The sequence below is a fragment of the Chamaea fasciata genome, unplaced genomic scaffold (genome assembly GCF_029207755.1).
Source record: "Chamaea fasciata isolate MVZ Bird 193981 ecotype frontalis unplaced genomic scaffold, bChaFas1.0.hap1 SCAF_1, whole genome shotgun sequence".
Taxonomy (NCBI): Eukaryota; Metazoa; Chordata; class Aves; order Passeriformes; family Sylviidae; genus Chamaea; species Chamaea fasciata.
The window spans coordinates 129,068,201-129,095,527 of NW_027094086.1; the positions used below are offsets into that span (position 1 = coordinate 129,068,201).

The 27,327-nt window shown below is 38.7% G+C and overlaps 1 protein-coding gene and 1 non-coding gene across 7 annotated transcripts in view; one reads left to right on the forward strand and one right to left on the reverse strand.

Annotated features, from left to right (window-relative positions):
* The window catches only part of CASD1 (CAS1 domain containing 1), a 28,475-nt gene extending 12,508 nt beyond the window's left edge, over positions 1-15,967 (reverse strand). Inside the window, exons 1-8 of one of the 6 annotated variants that reach the window (XM_066197298.1) lie at positions 15,685-15,964; positions 10,617-10,713; positions 9,838-9,958; positions 8,242-8,286; positions 5,997-6,059; positions 4,774-4,818; positions 1,923-2,046; positions 54-268 (exon numbers count right to left, since the gene is read on the reverse strand). In XM_066197298.1, coding sequence (XP_066053395.1) covers positions 54-268; positions 1,923-2,046; positions 4,774-4,818; positions 5,997-6,059; positions 8,242-8,286; positions 9,838-9,958; positions 10,617-10,713; positions 15,685-15,817 — 843 coding nt within the window. In that variant the 5' untranslated portion in view covers positions 15,818-15,964. Of the gene's footprint in view, positions 1-53; positions 269-1,922; positions 2,047-4,773; positions 4,819-5,996; positions 6,060-8,241; positions 8,287-9,837; positions 9,959-10,616; positions 10,714-11,391; positions 11,440-15,314; positions 15,326-15,570; positions 15,597-15,684 lie in introns of those variants that run through there. The other 5 variants (XM_066197316.1, XM_066197325.1, XM_066197306.1 and 2 more) reach the window with 5 other exon arrangements.
* A 5,408-nt stretch (positions 15,968-21,375) lies between these two features.
* Positions 21,376-21,449, forward strand: TRNAN-GUU (transfer RNA asparagine (anticodon GUU)). Its single transcript has one exon. It is a non-coding gene; the product is annotated as a tRNA-Asn (tRNA).
* The last annotated feature ends 5,878 nt before the right edge of the window (positions 21,450-27,327 follow it).

The following is a 27,327-nucleotide window of genomic DNA, read 5'->3' on the forward strand; positions in this document are numbered from 1 at the left end:
ATCTTGTTTTACTATTAATATTTTTAATGTTGACCAGCGATAAAAACACTTACTGTATCTCTGCTTGATTCAGGGAGATGCAGGCCATCTGCAGACTTCATGATAGTTTCTTGTGCTATCAATTTTGATACACTGAACACTTTAACTTTAGCTTTGGAATTTCGGGAGCTGCTGTTCAGAATACGAACAGCTGCTTCATTATAAGCATCTATTTTCTCATTAGTGATCATTTTCCGACTTTCACTCAGCATATCTTCATAAACAGGATCTAAATTTGAAAGGACAGAGAACGAACACACTAATCTTCTACTTATCAAGGAGATTCCTTAGCTCAAGTTGCATGGGTTACTTTCATTTAAGAGGTCACGATTGTTTAATTGTGCATAAAAAATGTACAGCAAGGAATAAATGACTGCTACAGTTACCAGAGCTGTTTATGGTGAAACACTCTTATCACCATTTCCTATTAATGCATATGTAGCTGTAGGTTAGAAAGCTCTGGTCAGACAAGAATGCTTGTTTAGTTTCTCTGAATCCAGGAAAAGCACATAATGCTAGAGTGCAGAGCTGCTTATGCTCTCTCTCAGCAATGGAATCTCCCAAGAAGAGACTCCAAAGGAAAAAGGGCAGAAGACAGGCAGCAGAATAGACATATCAAAAAATAATAAATAACTTTCTCAAACCCTCTTTTTTTCTGTGGAAAAAAACAGCTCCTCATTTCTCGTAAGTCATAGACCATAAACATATTCCATTTACTCCTTTTGATTCCAGTTTAACTTGTGGCAGAATCTCAGTTTTACAAAAAAAAAAGGTCAACTTAATTGCTTACAGACTTCAGAAATAATGGAAAGCTTAAAAGAAAGTGATATGCGGTTCTAGACAAAAAGGTCAGCCAGAGGTCTTTAAGTTCCTGTGAAAAGCTCCTGCTGTGATACACTGTGAGATGCAGATTAATTTACTTTAGGTTCCTCATGCCTATGTTCGGATAATCAATGTTTTGACAAGTCTGTACAGACTGCTTCTCCTCCCACTTGGGCCATTAAAGAGCTCAGAGATTACATAAATGGACTAGGTCCTTAGCAATACCATGGTGGGATAAGTCGGACAGCTTCTGGTATAAATCAACATGGCTTTGAAAGGAATGGGAGATTGATTTGTTGATTCAGATTTACCTCTAAAACCATCTTTGATAGGAACTCAGACGTGACTGCAAGGGTACAGCTAGGTATATTGCTAACAGGGCTCAAAATCTGCCTTTGTTTCTAACTAAGGTGATGACAATCTAAAATGCTGGGTCCTGTGGCAGAAAAACCAGGAAAACATTCTAACTATGAGCTCATTGTTCAGTTTCAGGGAAATATTTTAGTTTTACTGAAGCAAAGTAAAACAATGTAAGCTTGGTGCCATAATGAAAATCCCACTAACTCATTGTGAGCCATGATTTCTCATCACAGTGAAACAAATTTTATTCTAGAGACCTAAATTCTCTGTGTTCTCTAGACACACACGAGGATGCACTTGTTGAACCTCTTTATTATTAATATAATCTGAAAATTCAATTGAACAAAACCACAGGAATACAGCTGTTGCATGTACCTGGGTTCTTGACTCCCAGGAGGTATGTATGGAGCACAGCACAGGGAGAATAGACCTGGCATGTTGAGTCCAAGAGTAGGCTAACAAAGAATTAAGAGTTCATAAGGCAGAAGTTTTTTCCTGCTAAAGCTTTGAAATCTCTACCAGTAGTAGCAGCTATTTAGGTCTCAGCTTAGTTAAGATTGCAAGAAAGGAGAGACTGAAGTTCAACCAACACCTTTTCAATCTGCAAGTAGGCAGGATGGATTAAGTTTTCCATATCCTACAACATAATGATTCAACAGACAGTGAGGTTAAAAATTGTTACCTACTGTTCATTACTTTACCTTGTAAGACCCAGTAAACATCACTACTTATTGCTAATTTTTCCAAAAGAGGTGCAATTGAAGTGATATTGATTTTATATTGTGCAAGGGCTTCGTTGCTGCCATTGTGAATCTTGATAGACCACTGGAGAAATAAAGAAATAAATTCAGAACTTGTATGTCTGAGGAGCCTTAATTAATTGACTCCTTTGCTCCATTTGTAGCTATTTTTCATTATTTCTATACAGCTAGATTTCTTCAGTTTTCTATTCAAAAGTGCTAAAAAATTCTTTTGTACCAAGCAGCTGTCCAGACAGATAATTATATTAAATCACATCATCTAAATACAGAGAATTTAATTTAACTTATGTGTATATCTGACTTTTCATAAATTAAATGACACAAGATGTTTTAATTCAAAGTCTCCTGGTTTTATCCAACAATGAAGTAGCAAAGCCAGTCTCATTACTGAAAAATCTTGGCCAGTTCAGTCAATTCCACTCTAGAAAAACTCATCACAGCAAGTGATGCATGCAAACAAAACTTGATGGTGGTTCCAATATTGATCAAGTTCCAATATTTCCATCTGTTTTGCAGATATCCACAAAGGAAAAAAAAAACCCAAAAAACCAAAAAGAGCCATTTTAATTTCTGGTTTAATCTTCTATAAGAAATCCCTGGATAAATGCTATAGCCACAAAAGGATTCCTCCTAAGTTTCGAACATGATTTCCCACTCTGTATGAAAAATGGATGCAGCATTTTTTTAAGTGTTACTGTATCTCTACTGACTTAGTAAAAACTAAAAAAAGCAAAACCAAAACAATTAGCCTAAACGTAGCAAACTCTATTTATCTCCATAGAGCTACATAAGAATTCCATTGTAAGACAAGTACACTGATTAATGCACTTCCTGAAAATATTATTCAATATAAATTAATACTTCATGAAACCAAATAACACGCAGCTGCTCTGAGAACTCACACTGGACAAAAAAGAAGCAGTTTCTCCCAGCAGCTAAATACTTACTTTTGAAACACCAACAGTATTTATCAGACAGTTAAAGCAGCATGTTCCATACAACAGGAAGTCAGGAATTAAGAAGCAGAGCATGGTAATAACATTCTCAGAGAAGCTCCTTTTCCCAAAGCAACTGATTTCTGTATGAACTGGGGCTCCTCCAGCTTATAAGACTTTAATTCTATTTATAAATTGTTATGCAGCTGACATCTTAAGACAGACATGTCCAGGCCAAAGTAGCATGACCAACCCAAGAGCTAAGTTAAAGATACAGGTAAATTTCAAAATGCAGCGAAGTCCAAGAGCACACACCAGTTTACTCGAGTGGCAGGTTACCACACCAGTGTCAGCTATGGTGAGGTTGCTGATGTGTCTGATTTATGAAGCTTTTTATTTTTTTGGAAGCCCCTTAAAATAGGGGATGTTTACCTTTGTCCAACTCTAGATATCTAAGAGAAATAGAAAACTAAGTGTTTTATATAAATATACTAGTGTTTAAAAGAGCAAAGCCTCCCCTGCATATTGTTAGTTTCTATCTCCTGCTGTCCACAAAAGGCAACAAGCTATGGCTAATGTATACGTATGAGTAAAGGGAATTATTTAGCTAAGTGTCCTGTAGTTTGGCAACCTGACCTTCTGCATGCCAGCACATTATCCATTTATAATAGCATTTTCTGTATGAAATACACTGGCTCATCCTAGTAATAAATGCTACAGTCTCAGACTGAAAAACTACATTCCAGGCTTACTACAATTCCTAAACCTCAAATATTTATGTAGATCCTACAGAGGAAGGAAACTTAGGGAAACTTCACCTAAAGGAAAAGGAGAATTTTTGATGCCTCAGGAAATGTGTGGAGGTCTACATAAACACATATTTAAGACCTCCTCTTAAAACTGAGGGAATTCATCCTTAGATGGGCATGCCCAGGAGTTTCCAGACTGGTAGAGTGCCTCAGCTGTCTCAAAACCAAACTGCTTTTAAAGGGTTTTGTTTTTAATGCAATACATTTCCCGCCACTTTACATTTCCGCTGGTAGGAAAATACATTAGCTAGTTCTTTCCAAATTCCAATACCCAAATATTAGGAAGTAAAGGACATTAAATGTGGAAATAATGAGATGAGCATTTGTTTGACTCGATTTGTTACTAGAACAGACTAATTAAGGGGGGCTGTTGAATTCCACCCCTGGAAGTTTTAAAGAATTGGTTGACTCTTGCCAAGTGTAACACAGGTAGAAATGTCCTTCCTGGTGTCAAACTGATGGGTTAGGACACCTCTTCTGGTACTTCTCAGCCCTGTTTCCTGTGATGCTGCAATGCATAGCAGTGGTGGAATCTTTCAGTGCAACAAGATTCCAGAACTCTAACTTCTTTAGCTGTTGAATTATCCATGTAAAATTACAATTTTCCCCAAATGTGTGTATATATATATATATTTATACGTAAAAGAAGTATGTGGGGTAAAAGAGACATCCCAGATTGGGCCATGCTCAAAAGCAGAATTCTGTGACTGAAAAAGGTGTATTAAAAATACACCTCAGTTAACATGTAAATACTTTATTTAACTTTTAAAATTAATAATCTGCTTTTAACTAAATCCACTTCATCAGCTAGCATAAAGCAAATTAATGTTTATTAACCAGTATTGCTGACAAAAAGCAAGTACTGTACAATACACAGCTATAATAAAGCATATCTGATATTTTTTAACTACTTCTTTTAACAGCAAATTTGCTGGGAATAGATATCTTAGTGTTTAGCAACTTGATCATGTAGCAGCTTGAGAACATTGAAGTTATCCTACATGAACTTCCTTCTTTACTAAACTCCCCGATATATGTATAACTTACCGTGGCAGCTCCTACTACAATTATATGAGGTTTTGTCACAGAACCCTAAGAAACAAACAAACAAAAAAAGGAATTAGTTTTAAAATATACTTAAATTATACTTACTTTTAAGACTCATATCTTAATTAACTGTGACTCACTTGTCCACCAGGTAATAGCTACAAAAGAGTAGACTGCAGATATATTACACAGAACATACACCTGATATATGCAAGATACCTGAATTTTCATGTAATAGAATCTACAAAAGCAGGAAGTATCACTAGGCATCTACAATCGTGACCAATTTAGCAGCCTAAGTTCTCTTTAAATCTTCTCCTAAGGTCAAGTAAACTGTAGGTCACACTACTGAACTTTTTATCTCAGTCTCAGCATTGTCAAACACCTGTTAGAGCTGCTGCACCGACCATTGTCACCCCAGAGGTCTGGCAGTTCTGTGTAGGACAAGGACAAGGGCCAGTGTACTCAAACACAAGAGCACAAGGAAACAGAAAGTCCTGAGCACCTCAGCACCAGTTTTATCCTGGCACACCAAGGAAAGCCAGCAGCTCTCAATTTTTGTAGAAATCACAGGAAAAGAAAATCAAATGATAACTTCTGCTACCCTGATGGAAGGTGTTGTGCAAGAATGACCAACAGGACAGCAAAATAATCACCATAAGCTACTACTAAATAACTCCAGGCTATTGAAAGGTCAACAAAGGCAGAAACAAGAAAAAATTAGCCACCAATCTGTAAATGTATTACTTGTTGTCAGAGTTACATACAGAATAACATGACAACCTGCATCGTAACTGAAACACGTAAAATAATTGTATGCTAATTGAGGGAGATACTGAAAACAAATAAAATCAAAGAATTTTTCACTTTGCAAATTACCTTTGCCCTTCTCTCTGAAACAGTCAAATTAACATATATACAAAATCATAGTATATCTTAAGTAGGAATGGACCCATAAGGATCAAAATACCTGGTCACAAAAAAGTGGAGTAATTGCAGCCACAGAGGAAGTAAAATGCCAAACCAGACTGAAATTCTTGTAGCTCTTAATAGGATTAATTAACCTGCTCCTAGGAAGTAGGGTTTTTCTAGTTTGCTTAGGGGTTTTTAAGGTCCAAGTGATACCATCCTTGGAACACCAGGAGACACTCAGAAACATATACACCAGTAAACATCCCCTTTTCACTACTCTGAATTGAAGTTATAGAACTCTTAAAACAAACCTCAGTCCAAGATTTGATACGCTGCCTCATAGAGCCATTAACTTCTGGATACCACAGAAAATCCTGTAAAATAAAGGCAGAGTTACTCTGCAAGCTAAAGAGACAATCAGTAGACTAAAATCAAAAAATGCAAAAAACCAAACTAATTGCCATCAATTCAACTGTAAAGGAAAAACATTTGGCTCAGAGTGTGTTTTCCTTATAGTTAGCATGAAAAGCCTGACATCTTACTCCAGCATGGAAAACAGAAAACAACAACCAAAAAAAAAAGCAAAAGGGGAGAAGAAGCCAACAAACCCACAAAACTTTTCCCTCATTAGAAACAATTTTTTATTTGTAGTTCAGTGATTGGAATTTCACCAAGAAGGTAATTGGGTTTCTAAAGCAATCTGGAATAAATCCAAAGTCACATCTATAACTTACTAGAACTTGCTTTTTGCTCAGTTTTCCACATTTTTACCAGCAGGTTTTCTTAGTTCCAAAGCTTAAAAAAATTGATAGCATGAAATCATAATTTTCAAACAAAACCAAAACCTAACAATTTACCTTACAACTTCATAAATTATCAGCTGTTTAAATCTAATAGTGTCAAGGCTATTAAACACATTACCTACCAGCATTCTTTTTTAGATGCCAGGAGCAGTGCTCAACTTTCATCTAGAAGGACAGTCTAGACTAGTGCTTTTATGTCTCCCAGGGAAAGCCACGACTTCTTAGCATTTAGTTACTCCTTAGGACAGCACTACTGAATAGTGCTAAAAATACATGTCCAAAGGAAATGGCAGGGACTACACATGCAGAAACTACTGTGAGGAAACTTTGTAACAGAACACTGAAACACTATCAGCAGAGAGGAAATCTCCATCTTCCACTCCTCTGGATTGTTACATTTTTGGTAGTTCACTTGTGTACTGTCAATTCATTATTTGGCTGTGGAACCTGTGAGCAATCACACACTCCTCTGCAGTGGATGAAGGACAGAAGAATTACTGTGATGACTAGAAAGGGCAAAATTAAACTCTCCACTTGTTCCCAGTAATTTTCTCTTTGGATGGTCAAGTATTTTCCACATTTGGATTATTGGGTCACAGCCAGTCTGAATATGAAAATTCAGCTACCATGCCAATAATGTCAAAGAGCAACACTGCATCAAAACAAAGAAGCAGCAGACTGGGAATATATTAACTACCAGACATCTTCCCAAAGCCCAGACCTGCCATCTCAAATCTCGGTGGTAAAGGAGTTTTGAAGATGTGATCCTATCAGGCTAGCCCAAGGCAAATCACACTGCATCAACCCCTTCATCCTGCCTTGTGCTGTCTCCCACGTTTTCCAGCATTCACATAACCACATGATGAGCCACATCTGACCTGATCAAAAAGGAATCCTACAAAGTAACTTTCTGGTTGAATTGACTCCTGAAACAACCCACTCCACAGCTTACCAGTGCTAGTTACAGCAAAACACAAGCACATACTGTGAAGGCCAACAGAGTAGGTGAGCACATGCTTCAATTGCCATGGGCTTACACCCTAAAATGTTTTTCTGTACCCTAAATCTTAACCATGTACATAAACAAGTACTGAAAACCCACATTCAGACAACTCAGCAGACACACTACTTATTTGGTTTTGGTGAATAGAGAATGAGTTTTCTTCAGGGCATAAATAAATACATGACGAGCACAATCCCAGCACTGCTGACAGCTGTCATGGGAAGCAAAGGAAGCTATTGAGGACTGCATTTCCATTGCCAGGGCAGAGGAGAACAGAGCCCTTCAGAAAAGCTAGCCTCAAGTACTTTGTTTTCTTTTTTGAAATATCCACATTATAATCAACATTGTCCTTATTTCCCATGCAAGAACAGTGGAAGGAATACTTGTTAGGACAGCATAGAAAACTCAACGGCAATTACAATTACCAATCCAAGGAAGACCCAGATACACACTTTTAGAGCATGAAAAGAGTAAACTTCCTGGCAAAAGGTATGCTTGGAAAGGCCAAATTGTAAGATCTGACAAAAATTATACACAGTTCCAGAGCTCACGCCCAAAACTAAGCCACAATACAAGCACTCCATGCCAAATTCTTTTAAAATATTGGTTGTTAAGATACACTGTGAAACATTTATAAAGAATGTTGATGGTCTTAACCTTAACTTTTCAGCTCTGACAGTATTTTGAATTATATTATATGAAATAATAACATGATTATGGTTTGCAATTTAACACTAGATAAAAACTTACCACTTTAATTGAAGCAGATTTATCTTCAAAAGGGATATTTCCATGCTGTCAAAAAAAATCAAAACAATAAAAACAAAGTAAGAAAAACTTTCAGAATGAAAACAAAATATTTACTTATCAATGCTAATTTGCTCTCACCCAATATTCATCTTCAGTGGAAAGGTTTTTTCTTGTATAAACTTGTCAATGTACTCACACAAAATATTTATGCTGCTTTCTTGATAAAACAAGCAACGAAAATAAACAGTTCTTTTTCCCGGAAGCAATCTAGCCAAAAAAGTCTGAAATGCTTTCTGTTCACTCTGTTACAAAGGTATCAAATACTTTCCTAAATTTAGCCTCCCAAAGTAAGAAAAACTTACACCTTTTCCTCCTTCTTTTCTTACACTTTCTCCAGCCTTCCTTTTCATCTGCCCATCTCCTTTGCACAAGACAACCAACATAGTTTTGATTAAAGAATAAAAGAAAAATATCTCAGGCAGAAATAAAATCTAGAATACACTATTAAATTTTCTGAGTGAAAACTGTAAGAAGCCAGAAAGGAATGAGTCAGATATGAATACACAATGCTCTTTTAAAATTATTAAATACAGTATTCATTTCGGTCCTGGTCCTTAAGAACAAATGTATTTCTCTTCTTCAAACTGAGATCTTGACTTCAGTAATGCTTCACAAAAAATACTCTCAACTCAAAATCCATTACAGCACTCTATCATCTCACCATAACTTTTGGGCAGCAACAGTGACCTAACAAATTGACTAGGAAAACCAGAGTTCTTGGATCAATCAAACATCTTGTTTTGACAGGTGGAAGTGACTGCATGCTGCGTGCTGGACATGCTGCCAGCTTGCACTTCTAAGTAACAGAATTACTAAATAATTGACAAATCTGATGTAGTGTTGAAAGTGAAAGCTGTCTTTTCTACCACATATGTACATACATCTATGAAGACGTGCCCAAAAAATATCATATAGCAAAAAAAAATCAGCATTCTGTTCAACAAACAATACACCTAAATCCTTTCCTCCTCCTTGCACCTGGCTGCAGTTTATATACTTCGCTTTATAAAATTCAGACAGCTCTTCATCAGTGATCAAAAAAAAGGTAAGACCCGAAGCTATTTTTAGTTTCAGCTTCAAGTTAGACCTGGAAATCTGTCATTGCCCCAAGGATTTTTATGAACAGATTAGATCAGCAATTTAACTGACATTTTAAATGACAAATTAGAAGGCACGAATTACTACTATTTAAAAACACACAAAGGAGCAATCATTTTCTCATCAAGAAACCAAATACCAAGCATAAATTGCTATGGGACAAGTCAGCTTTGCCGATTTATTCCCAGGCTGCCGCAAGGTTTCTCTTGAGCTTCCCAGTTCTCTTCTGAGATTCGCAATTATCTCATCTGTACCAAAACAATTATGTTGGTCTAATCTTGTTCTTCTTCAAAAAAAATCTTTCTGAGCTTCTCCTTTCATATGGTTAGGCCAGCAAACGGTATAATTTGCTTTTATGAAGTTAAGACAAGAGTTATGAGGTAAACGGGGAAGAAAGAAACAAAAAAAAAAATCAATCACCAAAACAAGTTATCTCACCTTAATTCCCTCTTCTTTGACTTGAGGATTTATCAGTTTTATGAATGAATAGAACAGCTGTCGAATTCTAGAATCTCCTATAAACACAACATGTTTGTCTATGAGGCAATTTTTTGCTTCACTGTAAAATAAAACAGCAACAGAAATGTTACAGAAAATATGTATCTTAGAAAGAAGTATTCTGAAAATCTACAGAGCTATATAGATAATTCTAAACATTATATCCAGCTTTAAGGCATGATAAATTATTTTAAACATGTTGAATTAACAAACAGTTTATTGCAATTTGCACAGAATTGAAAATGAACTCTCATGCTAATGGGATTAGGCAAACAACTAAGCAGGTTTTCCTATTATATGTGCTACAAATACAGTAGTTTCAAAATGGTACTATACAGCGTAAGTCTGAAAAAAAAAAGGCATTCTCTTACCAGGAAGTGAAAGAAGTGATTGGTAATTTTATTTGGGATATTTTTACTTGCAATTTGACATGTAAGGTCAGCAATCTGAGATTGCTGCCTCATGTGGCTCTCCATAACTTGTGCCAGTACCTCCATCACCAAAGTTTATTTGTATTTTTACGCAGAAATACAACTATGGTAAACAGTGTAGACACACAGATAAAGTACTTGGAAAAGACTTCTTTCTGGTAAGCGTTGGATATTTTTGAAAGCATAGAGAATCAGATAGAAAGTGAACAATAGATGACACTGCAATTACTACAGCTGCAGTCAAACGACTCTTCTTTCCAGATGAAGAGAAGACGTGAGTTTCCTTACCTATTTTTATACTTGTGCATCATACAACTGTGAGGTTGCCATACTTTTTCTCCAAGAAATCTCCCACTGGACAGAAGATACTCGCATGTATCACCACCTTTAAAATGTTACATTAAGATTAGAATTCAGGCATGTGAAATGCAAAACATAGCCCTGCTGCTATTATAAAAAATAATTTGACAACATCTGAAAAACAGAAATTGAAATAATCAACAGCAGTAAACAAATTTAACTGGTTGTAAATACATCTTGCACAAGTTTCTGCAAGTTGCCTTCTCACTTATTATACAATACTGTTCTGTAAATCCCACCCTATCCACAAAATGTTAGTGATCCTACTTCTGCTGTCAAAAAGATGTTGTGACTTAGAATGGCATTTCCTTTAAAAGACACCAATCCACTCTGCTATCTACTATCCAGAATACACTAATATGAAACTAAAGAATACAACTGATGAATAATCTTCTACACAGAATCACCATGCACAGCATCTTGTATAGAACACAAAACTCTTCACAAGGTTTGCAAGACAGTCTGTTACAACTCCCTGTTTAAGACATATGGTTAATGTGCTCACCTGAGAATAGGTGATATGGGTTAATACACAAAAAACCCCAACACTAAACCAAAAAAAAAAACAAAACAAAACAAAACAAAAAAAAAACCCCAAACAAAAAACCCTCAAACATTTACACATCAATTTGCTGATCATTCTGAACTGCACTTATCTTGTCCAGTCAATAAGTTTTATGCTAATTTAGATGAATCACTTAACAGGTGCTGATGTTTCAGGTCATGTTAAATTTCAGATCTCTCAGTTATGAAATCAGTGACTGTTATCTCCCCAGCGCCATGTTAGATTCTGCTGCTCAATAACTGAACACAACAGAACGCCTTTCACTGCAAGAGAAGCTGCTCTCCAACATTTTTGTCATACTTGGCATTTCCGAGCACTGATAAACAGGGAAATTGTTGTGAATTAAATGGCTGGGACTTGTTCTAGCTTGTGCAGAAACAATGTACCACTGCCCATACCTAACACTTTCTGTGAAACCTTCACTTCATTAAGCTCAACTCATACTTTGGTTTTCAAGGAACACAATTTCCCTGATTCTCAAACTTGCAAACTCATGTAAACTATCATTTCAAGTAAGTTGCATAAAAAAACCCGAAACTGTCAGGAATAAAAAAAATATTATCATATCAAAAGCAACATGATTTTGATAATGAGGTAGCTTAGAGTTTTTACTGATATGAAGTCCTCCACTTTGCAGATGATGACAATGACGAGATGTATCAATGTGAGCCTAATATTCTCCCAACTATGTTCATTCCAAGGACTTACTGAAATGGACACACAGTCTTCAAGTTCTGAGCACTCACACAACCCTTATAGAGTTTTCTACATCCAGAGCTGATGCTTGAAGAATCATCTGCCTTTATTTGAAATATGGTTTCTACTAGATTTACATGGGGCACTCCCTGGTTCTTCCGTGGGACAAGGCAGTTTGGACTTATGTCTGTCATGATTTTTAGACCACCATCACTTCTTTCTCAATCAAGTTTTCAAGACTGGAGGATGTCCTTACATTGAGGTCAGGACCTAAGCTCGGTACCTCTGTACTGCACGACACTCCCACCACAATAATTGCCCATAAATAGATCAATCCTTCATCCTGCAGTACCTTCACTGAAGTAAAATGCCAAACATGACACACTGTATACATTTCAAACATAAAGACAGTATTTCACGTCAAGGGGTTATGCCTTTTTCCCCAACTCCAGGTACTGATTATCTTACTATTGCCCTGAGCAATATCAGAAAGCTCCTGAAACTCATTCCGGCCATACTGATGTTTGACATCTTCCTTTAAACATAATAGCATAAAATAAGGGGAGAAGATGAACCAGGGGGAATAGAACAAAACTGAAACAGCAGCCAAGAAAGTAAAGTGAAGGTTACAGACCAGACACTGCCTCCAGAAATGCTCAACTCTGGCTCTAGCAGGTGAAATAGCAGCCAAAGAACTACTTTCATTTTAATACACCACAACTTCTTCTTAACCATCAATGAGATCTTAAAACAAACAAACAAACAACAAAAAACCCAACCAAAAAAACCCAATCCAAAACATAAGAAAAATAATTCCAGGTGCCGCTGTATACACAAAACACAGACCATTATTTTAAAACTCTTTCTTTGTGTAAATTATCCAACACGTTAACTTTATGCTCACTTAGATACACGACATTATAATTATACAAAGTGTATAGGTTTCCTGAATTTTATTATGCTCATTATTCTAATTTATCATTCCCTGAAATCATGGTTATTCCATTGAAATTGTGACATCTCAAAACCTTCATTCAGCAAGAGAGCAGACTAAGTTTCACAAAGCTTCCTCTAAAATGCATACTGTCAAAGAGCTGGAAATTCAATTGTTCTCTATTATTCAAAGTAAGAAATGTAGTTTTAAACAAAGTCTACTACTGTTGATTTTAAGAATGAAAAATTTTAAATAAATTCTCATTTCCAAAAAGGTTTAGGACTGTATCTTTGAATTATAACAACTGAAAAACACAGCGGATAATATCTAAACATTCAACCCATTTAATTCTTCACAAATTTAAGACAGTCTGTATCTTCTCTTTATTGACATTCTTTTGCAAAAAAAAATTGTAGGTGACCCCTAAATACAACAGTCTTCCTGAACATAAATCTGACCTTCCACAACCCCAGTTGAGCATTTGTTCAGACAAGTAAATTTTATACAGGCAAGTTTGACTGGTTAGTACACTGGGCTTCTCCCATCTGTAACGTGTAGTTGCATGGCTGTGGCCAAAATCAGCTAAAATATCTACATGTAATGACAATCAGACAAAAGGGAAAGTATAAAAGCACAACAAACACAGCAATCCCTTGCATGACATGGCCTGGCTTTCACAGCCTGGCAACTCTGAACCTGTTTGCAGCCCTCTGGAAATCAGGATAACCCTTTTTGGGGTATTTTTGATATAAAAATCTTGGTGTAAAATATCTTATGTGTAAAAGAAAGTGCTTTCTTGCTATCATCTAAAATGTATTACCTAATTTCATTTGTCAGTTGGTACTTTTTGTGTTATGGCACAGTAACAATTTACCTTCCCCAAATAATTCCTAACATTTGAGATCATTAAGAAGTTACTAGGTTTCTGTCCAGGCTACGGAATTTTATTCAAGTTCATTATTTCTCATAGAGAAGCTGCTTTATTCTTCTGCCATTTGTGTTCCTCTTATGTGCACACTTTCCAAGTTCCATTATACCATTACTAAGAGTGGGTGACCAACACCACTGAGAATAAGTGAGGTGCCAGCGAGCTTTAGCTGTGCACTATCAGTGAAATCCTGGGGTTTTTTTCATTACTTGTCAGAAGTATTGTGGCATTCACTGAATTTCAGTATTTGATGTCACTGCAAGTTGCTGAATGATCTCTTTGATAAAAGCACTTCTGCTTTTATCTATCCTAAAAATTCGTCTGCCGTAATTTTTCACCTTCCTATTCTAAACTTCTCTTTTGAACATTTTATGTTCATAGAAGCCCTGACTTGTAAGTCTGTTTTCACTATGACTCCATGTCCTCCTATCTTTTAAACACTTATGGGAAAACCTTTCCCTTTAATTGCTTCAAGAAACTAAAAGCCTTAGGTGAAAAAACTTGAGAGGTTTGTAACAATTCATAATGACCATATCAATTTACATAAAGGCCAGCAGATTCTCACCATTTTCCAATCTAAGACTCACCTCCTCATTAACTCTCCCAGAACATACTGAAATTATGCATATTTTATTTTCCTTGGAACCTGCTTGATATGTCAGTTCCCATTTGCTTAGTCTTGCCGTCCCTCTTTAAAAATTTGCCACCCTCGTCCTGTCTCGTTTTGTGACTCTCTTGTGCCTTAAGGAACACTGCACAACAGGCAAGTTCAATTACCTCGTGCTTGAGCTACTCAAGAATTCAGTAAATGCTTCCAAGTCTTCCAATTTAATACTAGTCAGTTTATCAGCCTTACTGACACGCCAGCTAGAGGGTGAATCTAGGGAATTGTTTACATAAAGATCCCTATCCCTTTTCCCATTTCCACAATGAACTGCCTCAGCCTTGTCTCCCATGGATGCTGGCAGCCAACTGTTAGAACACGACACCAAGTTGTGCTACAACAAAACAGAGCCGCGGTCATCTCTCTGGAGATCAACTTTTTGATTTACCCACAAAAACACACCACATTTTTAGCGTGACACAGAAACGAGTAAATATTTCCCTCTGCAGCTCCATTTGCATTTACGGATCATGCCAAGATTCTCTGCTTCAGGGCTAAAACACTTGCAAGCGAGGAGGAAGGAGCAGAGCTCCCAGCGCCCCGTAACCGAGGTGCGCCCGTGCGCAGCCGGCCACAGCCACAGCGCCGCTCGCTCGGTCCCCGGAGCTTGTCCACGGTCACCGACAACACGTGAAACCAGAGCTCTTTACTTCGCTTCATCCACCAAAGGGGCTGGTTTCGTTATGTTTGAGGCGATGGTTCAAAGAGTGAAACAATATATATCAAATCTCGTACCAATTGCGACTTTAACCACTAACTGCCAGATAACTAGCCATTAATCACGCCGTACGGAAACAAGTGACAGGGAAGAAGACCCCCTTCTACCCCTGCAGCTTCACCTGCCGCAGGCCGGGCCCCCGGAGCTGCGGCGCGTTCTCAGCGCAAACACCGCACCGCCGCAGCCCCGCCGGCCTCCTCGCCCCCCTCACACCGCGGGGCCTCGCCCGACCGGCGGGGCCTGCGGCGACCCCCAGGCCGGGCCCACCATCGCTGTCCCCCAGGGTCGCGTCCCTCGGCAGCCAGCGACCCGCCGCGCCGCGCCGCGCTGCCCAGCCCGCCCAGACCCGCCGCGGCTGCCCCGGCGGAGGGACCCACCGCCCTCCCTGCGCCGGCCGCGGTTCCCGAGCTCCGCCGGGGCTCCTCCGGGGCTCCGCCTCCCCTGCCCGGCAGCCGCGGCCCCCCGCGGAGCGCCCGCGGCCGCCCCCTCACCTCGGTAGCGGCGGGAGGCGGCGTGGCAGGCGGTGAGGAGCAGGACGGCGCCCAGCGCCAGCGCCTTGGCGCTCCTCACGCTGAAGTAGTAGTTGATCTCCCGCTTGCCCCCGGTGTAGGCCAGCGCCGCCATCTTGGCTCCTCCATGACAACAGCGTGCGATGGGGCGGGCGGGCGCGGCGGGGCAGCACTGGGTCCCCGCCGGCGGCCAACGCGGACCCCGCCGCCGCCGCCGTCCCCGCCGCCGCGGCCGAGAGCAGCCCCACACCCCGCGGCCCGCGGGGCGGAGCCGCGCCCCTCTCGTGGTGCCGCCGCTTCCCCTCGGCCGCCAGCGGGCGGCCCCAGAGTTCGCCTCCCCGCCCCGCGGCGCCGTGGGGATGCGGTGGCTCCCGGTGGATTCCAGGGGATCCCACCGCGCTCGGGCCGAGCCCCGGAACTGAGGGGGCGGCGGCGAGGCGGAGACCCCCTGGGCACTGTGCTCCGTGAATGAGGAGCTGGGCGAGGGTCTGTGCCGCACACGGTCCGTAACGGGCATCGGACAGTGAGAGCTTCGTTCCAAATAATGCGATTTTTAAACCTTTGTCACTCTTCTGTTTGTTGTAAATGTTGACAAGGAAATGGTCATTCCAGGCTGGAGACACTCACTCCCTCTGAACGCAGGTAACTGTACAAGCAAGCTTACACACTCACAGAATCACAGAATCAGTTTGGTTGGAAAAGACCCCTGGGCTCACCGAGTCCAACCTGACACCGAACACTACCATGCCAACCTGACCATGTCACTAAGTTTAAGGAAAGACATGCAGCCTTTCCTTAAACACCTCCAGGGATAGTGAGTCCACCACCTACCGGACAGCCCATAACCACCTTTTCTCTGAAGAAATTCTTCCCGATGTTCAACGTAAATCTATTGTGCTGCATCTTAAAATGCACTGTGTCCTCTCATCCTATGGATATTTGCCTGGGAGAAGAGGCCGACCCCCGCAGGTTTACCCGGGTTTGGGGGATGCATGAAATGATAGCTGAAATAAAAGCTTGCTAAGATTTACAAAAGGGAAATTCTGCTTCCCCACAAGCAGCTACCTGAGCTGGGCAGGAAATCTGGGCTCTGAATCCTGTCCCTCATCAGTGGTGGGGCTGGGGAGCTGCCACCAAACCCGGCAGGCTTGGAGCAGGACAGGCTGTCACAGGAAAGGCATTTCCACAAAATAGTCATATATAAACCGTATAAACAAATCTAAAATTTAGGAAATGTGTGCAGTATGTAGTCACATAATGTAATGTACGTACAAAATTAGAGTTGTAAGTATTATTCTGATGTGCTGTTACTATATATTCAATGTATATCCCATTTCTATCCAACCAATGTCTTTATGATCTGCCAATATGTAGTCTATACTTCTTTTCTATTCAAGTCTGTCTGTTGATTCATTCACTTTTTCAGTCTTCTTTTTAGATAATAAAAACACTTCACTATTTTAAAGTGCTTGGGTTTGTTCTCTCAGGGAAAAAGAGAGAAAAATGGTACTAAATTTACAGATGGGTAGTTATTTCGTTATGTTTTTTCCAGGAAAACCCCAACAAAACCAAACTAAAACAATGCCAAGAACAAAAATCCAAACAAACCACACCCTCCTACTCCACCATTCTGGTTGTAGTAGGGATTCTTATACTCCATAAATGAAAAATTGTTATTGATGCATTCTTTTTTTCTCATGCCTCATTCAAAAAGCCAAGAATTTTTGAAGCCTTCTTACTGTGAACAAACCTTATTATTTGCTAAAATATTCCTTAGTGTTAGTGCTTCAGTTTCTTTGTCTTCATTTCATACACATTTTACATTTTAGGAAGCAACTTAAACACTTTTAAACATATTCTCTAGCTAGAATATTTTTTAGCTTTTTGCATTGTTGCTCATTAATGGTTCTTTACAGTCTTATGAAATGTATCTTCCCTGCAGTCATTGAGGACCACAGATACGCTTTTTCATCTCTTTATATAAAAACATTTGTTCATGAACAAGTGAGACTTTTCACCAAACCAAAACATATTTACTTCTACCTCTCTCATTCTGCAATGTAACTATGTTAAGTTTGAGGGATATGTGGCAAGCCTGCAAGGTGCATTTACGACCATGAGTGTAGCTCCTCAAAACTTACCCAAATTACTGCTATAAGCAGTGTAGATGCAGAAAGCATGGGGTTCTGCCAGAGTTCCTGGGATGTTGACTCAGCTTCTCAGTCAGGGTGGCTACAATGATTAAGCAGGGAAATTTAATTTATTATTTTATTCCCAAAATCAAAAAATGAATTCAAATCTCCACAGTAAGGTTGTCTCTCTGGAGAATTGCAGCGATTTTCAACTAAATCATCCTCTTTCTCTAAAAGAGCAGCAGGAACTAAAATGCTACCAAAACAACCCTACTTCTGTTTATAGGTATCTCAGAAAATACAACCCTTAGAAATAGTAATTCTGTCCTGCAGCTTTTGAAGGACTCTTTCAGATTTGCTGCCTGCTGCTGGAGGTCCCTGGGCATTCCTCACTTCCCATGAAAACCTAACACTGATCTTCAGTAATGCCTGAAAACTCCATGTGTGGATTTCATCTGTGTTATTTTAGGACTGTACAAATACATGCTGACACTTTTGCAGGTTGAGTATCTTAATTAATATAATCCCCCTGTGTATATTAAATATTTATATGGATGTGAGCAAGACATCTGTTTTTGCTTCCTTGCTTCTTTGTAGACATTGCTTATGTGTTTGATACTTGAGATCTCCTTCATTTAGCCAGAAGCTTTTAGCTGAAGTGCTGTGAGTTGGGAAGTGGTTTCCATGCATGTGGTCTTGTTTCTAACAGGTTCCTCCTTGTTTTTCACAAGCTAATTGAATTTGGCATCATGACATATACCTAAGTAATTCACACCAAAACCACTATATATAAAAGGCCTGATAGAAAAGGTTAATTAGGGATTGCTAAGTTCCCCATGAGACCAACTCCAGACGTGAACTATTATTAGCTAGAGGCAGCTTTGTAAATTGGGTGCCTACTTTATTTTCCTGTCTGCTGATCAACTTAGTGTGCTGGAAGTCAACCAGAAGTCTGCTAGCTCTTCTGATCAGTCAAACCTCAGCTTTTGGTTTGCAAATGCTACAGCTTCCTGTTGGCTTTCTGCTTGCTCTGCTGGAAGCATTAGGGGCCATAGGTGGGAGAGGAACACTTAGAGCAGCCACAGAGAGAAGACCCAGAGAAAAGTGTTTCCTTTGAGAGGCAGTGGAGATGTGACACTGCTGTGCCTATAGGATAATGTCTATGAATATTAACAATAAAACGCCTCTGGAAGAATTTCACATTTGTATTTTCTACAGGTGTTGCCTTGGGTTAACTAGATGAATTATTTTCATAAGAGGCTGTAGTGTTTTATATGTGTCACTAATGACTGATGCTGTCATTACTGTGGTTTTTGGCTGCACTGTTTCCTCTCTGAGACAATCTAATAACAGTCAGGAATGAAGAGGTTCATCCCACCTAATTCCGCTCACTCACAGAGAACCAAGCTATTTTAAACTAATCACCCTCCCTCTGTAGAACTGAGAGAGCAGGTAAGGTGGTAATTTACTTGTGAGTTAGAATAAGGTGAATGGCTTACTATGAAGAATGGTGACTTTCTGTTCAATTTAGAAAATGAATTTAAATTGGATAAATGTCATTTACACAGGTATAATTTAGATGAGGTAATTCTTCTTTTAATGCTTCTGACTTTGCTTGGCAGGCTCAGCATAAATGGAAGTAGAACTTTGTGCCATGGGTCAAACCTGGCATGCACATATGAGTTTGCTGATAAACTGAATTCACAGGAGATGTCTTTACTCCTGTTTACAGCATTACAGTCATGTGTGGCTTCTCGAGTTGGAGCTACTGTCCTCAGGCAAAGGCACAATGTAATCACAAGGACTGGGAGCATGTAAGAAGATAAAGTGGCGACTGTAGTATAAAGTCAGATGTAACAGAGAGCTGATGTTTAAACATTCTCAGTCAGAGGAATAGTAGGGCATTCTCATGTGATATTTTCCCCTTTGAGTTTTGTATGCTTATATGAGTGTAATTAATTTTTTACAAGTATATATAGCAAGGAATATAAGCACCAGAGCTAGGAAAAAAAAAATCACTTACCTCTAATCTTGAATTTCCATAAGGAAAATGATCAGAGGTTCATAAGTAACATACTGTTTGTTATATAATAAGTAAAATATTCCCTACATTAACTTACAGGTTAAGTGTTGACTAATTAATTAGCAGGATCTGCCATACCCCAAACCATATCACTTCTTAATTTAAATGGTCCAGATTTAAATTAGCATTGCCAGATTGCTCTGGTCAAATTATAATTCCAGAAATAAATCTATATTTCCAATGGACTCCTGGGATATGTAGTATTTTCAGTTTTACAGCTTTTGCCTGAGTAGCTTTTGGGTACCTGCCAAATGATGGCATCAGACATTTTAATTGCTGGGTTTTCAGCCTTATAATGATAATCAATTTTTCTCTAAGAATCAAGTTTCCATGTGGCATGTGTATGCATAGTAGCCACCTATTGCAAATATTTGATTGCATTAATGAAGAGGGAGTACAAAATGTAAGAAGTCTTTTTCTTAGTGGACTTGTTCAATCAAGCTGTGTAGCCTGAGTATTGAATTTGTAGCCAAATGCTGAAACAAATATACCCTCAAACATGTAAGATCCTGGAAATTCTATCAGAAATTACTGCTTTTACAGATTTCTAATTTTGTAACATTTATAAAAATGGTTTCTCAATAGTCTGTACTTAAATCAGACTGATATTAAGTGAAGTAATTATGAAATCACATGTACAAAGGTCATATTTAGCTTTATCACTATGAGATAAATACATCCGCTGTTCTATCACATGAGGCTTTGTAGTGTTTTCATTTCAGGATTCTGTGGGTCTGAAACAAAGATGAATCAGATGAAGACAGAGAAGGGAAATGGGCAGATAACAAGTATTTAAGTCATTTGTCCCCTTTCATTAGGGACAGTCAAGGGGCCACACCTTTCTGCATCATGGGTTATGTCATCACTGTGCAACTACACAGTCCTGAGAAAGGGGCTGGGATCCAGCTCAGCTCACTAATACAAATTATTTTTCTTTCAGCTGCTTGCACTTTTATCCTCAAAGCTTTGTATCCATAAAAGTAATGGGTTAAGAATGTTTGATTTAGATGAGTTTTTTGGTATGCAGGTGTAAGTTTTTTCTATTTCCCCCTCTCTTCGTGATTCCTGGTTGAGGACAAATGGCAGCCACTATTAGTTCCTTGTCAAATTGAGTTATTCTTTTTTCATGAATGCTTTGTATCATCATATTGTTCCTTTTTCTGGTTTTCCTTTGTTCTCCCTGTTGTGCCTTCTTAAAATTCAGAATTCTTTATTTTTACAGGGCAGCCTTTGGATGCCTACACTGCCACAGTTCAAGCTTTGCTGTGTTTGTGCGAATATATTGTGCAGCATATATTCCTTCTGACTGCCAGTAATACAGATGCCATGTGATGACTGTGTTCTCTTCTAACATCTCTGCCCTATATCCCTGATACTTGAAATCAATGTTTTTAGGAACATAAATTTATTTTGGGTAGGAAAATTATTTTTTCTTGTGAAGATTCCAATGCCAAGCAAGTCTCTGTGGCGCAATCGGTTAGCGCGTTCGGCTGTTAACCGAAAGGTTGGTGGTTCGAGCCCACCCAGGGACGTGTTTTTCCTTTTCCTCTGCCATGGCAAGGGTTGGAACCAGGTGACCTTAAGGTCCCTTCCAAACCTAGCCATTCTACGAAATTTTAAAAATTTGGAATTCTCCGTTTAGCCTCAGGTTCACTGAAAGCCTAGTTTGCTGAAGAATCAGCAATGGGTTAACAGACTAAAATATTTCTGTGCATCATTATTTAAAAATGAAATTGCATAGAAATAGTTTCATTTTAGCAGAAAATTGCAGCATTCCCTATTCTGTCATATTTGTCTGTCTCTATGATACTCTTTTACGTTGCTTGTGAGCTCTAAAGGATCTGTGTTATTTTATGATGTTGAAATGTAAACATATATATATGTATACACAAAATATCAACATGGGCTACTGTGCACCTCAGGCTTAGCAAAGATTTTTCAGTTAGGAATTAACAGGTAACTGAATAGTTGTGCCATTTCCAGCAATTTTGTGTACAAGCCTGGTGAGTTGGAATTTAAAGGAGAGCTATTGTGTTCTGCTTCTGGCAATAAATCTCCTGCACATAGCACACTTTCATAATTTCTCAGATGACTGGCAGGTAGATCTAATTCTTTGATGTGTTGTTTTTTCTTTTATTTAAAAATACTCGAACTGAAAATTTTAATTAACGGTGTATGGCTTTCTCTAAAGCCTAAAACCAGAACAAATCCATATGCAGTGAAAACCCTGGAGCCCATTATCCTTCAGCAGCTTTCTTGTGGACTCTTTTTCAGGAGCTCTAGTGATAGGTCAAGGATTAATGGGCATAAATTGAAAGAGGGAATGTTTAGGTCAGATATTAGATTAAATTTGATTTTTTTTTTTTTTTTTTTTTTTTTTTTTTTTTTTTTTTTTTTTTTTTTTACTCTGAGGGTAGTTAGACAGTGGAACAGGTTGCTCAGGAAGATTGTGGGTGCCCCAACTCCAGCCATATTCAAAGCCAGGTTCAATAAACCTTGAGTATTCTGGTCTAGTGGGAGGTGCCTCTGCCAGGGGGCAGAGGTCCATTCCCAGAGGTCCATTCCCAACTTTAAGGTCCATTCCCAACTTTAAGGTCCATTCCCACCCCTTTAAAGTTCAGTGGTTCTATGATTCTTCTCTCACAGAGCTCTCATTCTACAGACCTGTTTTTATGATATGTATAAAGCAATTTGGAACTGGAATACAAATCCCAGTTGGTTTTCAACACACTAGATCCCTATCATATCAGACAGCGAATTGAAAATTTATATTTTTTTAGAAGTCATGCTGTCCTAAATTTCAGAGTTTCAGGTTGTAAAAGGCCATGAGTTTAACCAAAATAATCTATTAAACTTCATAAGCATACTAAGAAACAGATGAAGGAGTCAGTAGAAGTCAATGCAAGTAGTCTCCATAGAGTGTCTTGGTAATGCATTTTCACGTGAGTGGAAAAGAGGTAAAGGAGTTGTTCAGACAAAGCTTACAGAAAACAGCTACTGAGTTGTTGCATATTTCCACAGTATTTATGTAGAGTTAACATAGAAAATTAATTTTTAGACTGAGCTTCTGCAGCACAGAATAAGTAGAATGTAAGAACATTGCTATGGACCTAGAAAGGTATGAGAGAAACTCAGTTAATTGATAGGTCAGTGCTTGGCCCATAATTTTATTAGCAGGGTATCACACCTGGAATAGATACTCAAGTCTTATTAGAACAAAGAGATCTATAGTATCTTGATGTACAGACAACAGTAAAAGCTATGGAGATGGTAATATCATTGTATATAGGGCCAGAGAAACACTGCCTTAAATACGAGCAAAGTATTAAAAGCAGTGTTGTTGACTCCTGGATGTGCTTGTCAAAATACATATTTAATGGTTAACTTACAGGAGGGAGGTGAGTGATGTAGCTTCTGAATCTCCAGGAGAGTTGAAGTGCTTATACTCCCAAAGCAGCTGAGGGCATCCCAGCATTGGAGGAGGGAGATGAAATGCAGGTTCCTCTCACCTGGAGCCTGAGAAGGACATTGTCATCTGTAGGCACAAACAACCAGCTCCTTTTGCACAGGGTTAATTCTTAAGCTTAATTTTTAATCTCTCCAGAAAATTGGAGACTACTAACTAAAAGAATAGCTTCAAAGGTTACAGGAACTATATGAAACAAAATATTTGAAACTGTACTCCAGAATCAGATATGGAACTGAAAAAGTTCAAAGGACCTCTTTTGTCTGTTGTACCTATCTTGTCTCTTATATCTATATGTGAATTAAAGTAGATAAGAGAAAAGTAAAACTGTAATTCTACTCTTTGTATCCATGAAGAGACAGATGCTCTTCATGGATGTGGTTTGATCTCTTTGCTCTTCCTGAGAAGAATAGGCAGAGGTCCTTTGGATCTCATTGCAGAATCTGGGGAACCAATAGTTTTGGCTATGGACAGCTTCTGTAGAAATTGAAATTTTATCTTCTGTAGGAATTGAAATTTTAGGTGACTGCAGTAAAGTAAATGTGGTATAGAGGCAGGCGCAGACAGCCATAATAGCAATGGATGTTCTTTCAAACTGAGGAATTAGTCTTATTCCCTGTTAAATGCTGAAAGATGAAAATAAATGAGAAGGTAGCTCATTATTGACTAGAAACAGTAATGAAAACCATTTTTTCCCAGATTAAGTCGGGCTATGTTTGGGTGATTCCTCTTGTCACACAGTCTAAGCACTATTGTAGAGAATATACTGGGATGTATTGGGAGCGGAGACTTACATCTTGAGATGTTAAATACCTTAACCTAAAAGTAGTGGTAAATCCCTTCGGATAAAACTGCCCAGAAAAACAGAATTGTTGTGGAGGAAGGATTTGATGAAGAAAAACCCCTTTTCTTTACACTACTACGTACAGAAGATAATTTCAGGTTCACAGAACCTGACAACTAAAACAGTAAATTTAATTATTGTATTTTTTCGTACCCTGAGTGAGCCTGCAGTTTGCTGCCAAGGGCTTTCCTGTTTGGACAGGTGTTCTTCTCATATGTTAGTGCATATTTAGGGTGAGTTCTGATGCTGATGTTTTGAAGAAATAGCCTACAGGATAGTCTTGGCACAGAAGATGTTGGCAGCAACAACCCTGAGGTTAGCTCAGTTGCATAGGGCATGGTGTCAATAATGCCACGGTTGTGGGTTTGATACCTTTATGGGCCATTTACTTAAGAGTTGGACTAGATGATCCTTGTAGATCCCTTCCAACTAGAATATTTTGTGATTCTGTGAATGACAGTGAATTCGGGAATAAAAGCCCTAGAAAAAGTCTTCAGGGACCAGTAATTAGTGTGTGAGTCAGTAGGTGGTGCACAACGCCTATAAAAATGCTGGAGAAATGCTCTGCTGTTTCACTGTGTCTTCAGAATTGGCATTTGGGAACAGTTTCTTTTCACCTGAAGGTCCAATTTCTGTAGCTTGAACACAGTAGGATATTGATAATAATTACTGGATTTTATTATATGTATTTCAAGTGCTTGTGTTCAAAATAATATTCAAATGATGTATTTGTTTGTTTTGATAGTTATATTTGCCTTAATGAGAATCATAATTTCCTGAGTAGCTGGAGTGTATACATAAGCATGGATTCATGTGCAGGAAATTTTGCTCATGTCATATCCAACCACATGTTTTCCAGGAAAGGACAAATGTATTCCAGACTTAGAATATAGACATACAGTAATTTCTTTATGCACTGTAGATTGCATTCATTATGCATCTGAGATTCATGGGGGAGCCCAATAAAAAAATAGTGGATTTCTTATGAGCTCAGAATGAGGCATGACTAAAGCTAAATGAAATAGGGGTTACTTCTGTTTGCATGTCTAATAACTCTATTTAAGCTTGCTAGTATCTCACTGGAATTGGATACATGATTCTAATACTGTAAAACATTGCATCAAGAGGGTGATAGGAGGCCAGATTCTAGGAGATCCTGTCTGAAACCACTACAAGAAAATTAATCAAAAGTCACATCAAAAGCTTTGACTTAAACCTGAGTGGTGGAAGTGTAGGTATGTTGTCTGTTAATGTTTTGCCACTCACCTGTATTAAAGGATATTTGTCTGCAGCACAGTACTCATATTTTAGACTGATAAATTCATAATTGGCAGTGGCTTGTGTTTCTCCCTACGGGGCTGTGCGGTTACAAGTGCCCCTTCTAGAACTGTTCTATGTGGTTTGAGTTTCTTTTTGCTCCATGTTGGTTCCATTGATGGTGTTCTCCTTGCCTCTAGTTTTTACTTATTTAGTCCATATTAATGCAAAAGCACATGCCATAGAGAGCCCAGTGTGCTGCCAGCTGAGCCTGCTGCAACAGGAACTGTGCATGGATACAAAACGGAGTATTTGTACTGGAGACATCAAAAGTCAGCTTAGATACAATTTGAAGCATATACTGACAGGAGGAGCCTTTAAATCTCTGTCCATCTCCTGGGGGGATGGTGTAGGAGAAGCTGATACACAGAACATATTTACTGATCACAGGTGAGGGACATCAGTCCCACAGATTCCAGGGAGGAAAAGGGTCTGAATGCTGCAGAACTTTGGTTTGCACAATTGTATCACAACTGAGTACTAAATGTCAATTCTCTCTACTCAGCTTTACAGAGCTTCTCCAGCAATTCTGTTCCGGCACAGTATGGCCAGGGCTTGCTGCAAACTTTGCCTTTCACTCAGTTATTCCAGCTGTTTTCCTTTCCTTCCAAGATTCTTCCTTGTTACAAATGTAAACTTTAATCTATTTTTTTAGCTGATTTATGTAATGCTCTAGATGTATTGCTGCTGATAATAAAATTCTCCAAAGAAAATGCTTATAGGGAGGCAGAGCACTTCCAAAAATAATTAGTATTACTTTACCAAGTGACTTTACCAGGAAGTTTATTCAACATCTTATATTCCCAAAACTACACAATAGTAAGGCTGTCTGCCCTGTCTATTTATCTCTCATTCTCAGTTATGATCTTTGAAAGACAGCTTATTCAATATCATACGTAACATAAGTGAAATACTTGATCATGCAAAAAGTTCTGATAAGCTGGATATCTTTCCAGTGCTAATGAAACTGGAATTTGTGAGGTAACCACTATGTATTTTTCCAGGCCTAATTTCCAAATGTAGCTGCTTTTGGGGCAAAGATCTGGAAACACATAATTTAGATGTTATCAGTGAGCTGATAGAAAGTGTTCTCTGCCTAGGAGGACATGCAATGGAATAGATCACAGAGAGCAAAGGAGAAATCAGATGACAAAAGGAGACAGTGTTCACTAGGTGTAGTTTCCTTTCTAAACTCAAGTGTTCCTTAAACTGTGGTTTGAGGTTTTTTTATCCCCAGGTAACAAAGGTCCACCTCCTGATCCTAGCAATAACCTTTGCATACCTTCTAGTGAATAGCATAACCTGAAGGATGAAATTTTAGCTTTTTCAGTCCTTGTAGGAACTTCCTGTCTTGTATTTAATCTATACAAGAAAGAAAGTCTTTACTGTTTTCAAATGTTGAATTACTGTTTTTACAACAACAAACTTATTTTGAAATGGTAAAACAATGCTTAAAATAATAATGTTTTAAGAATCATCATGGACCAATGATTATTTACCTGTAGGTAGTTACCTACTGTAAGCTTTTCTCAGTGAATAAAAAATGGGCTATATTTCATCATGGAAATTCCCATTTTACTAATTCAAGCACACAGCTGCAGGCACATAGCAGCTGCATTTAAGATCATGTTTTGATATTTGCCCTATTTTCCTTAATCAGTTTATTGCAAGCAAGAACAAAAAAAAGTCTTTAGAAACAGATTTTAGTGCTTATTCCCCCTTGCACCACTTGGAGCTGCCTTCTGACTCCCAGCTGCTAATCTTTGGAGTGGTGTTTTCTTCA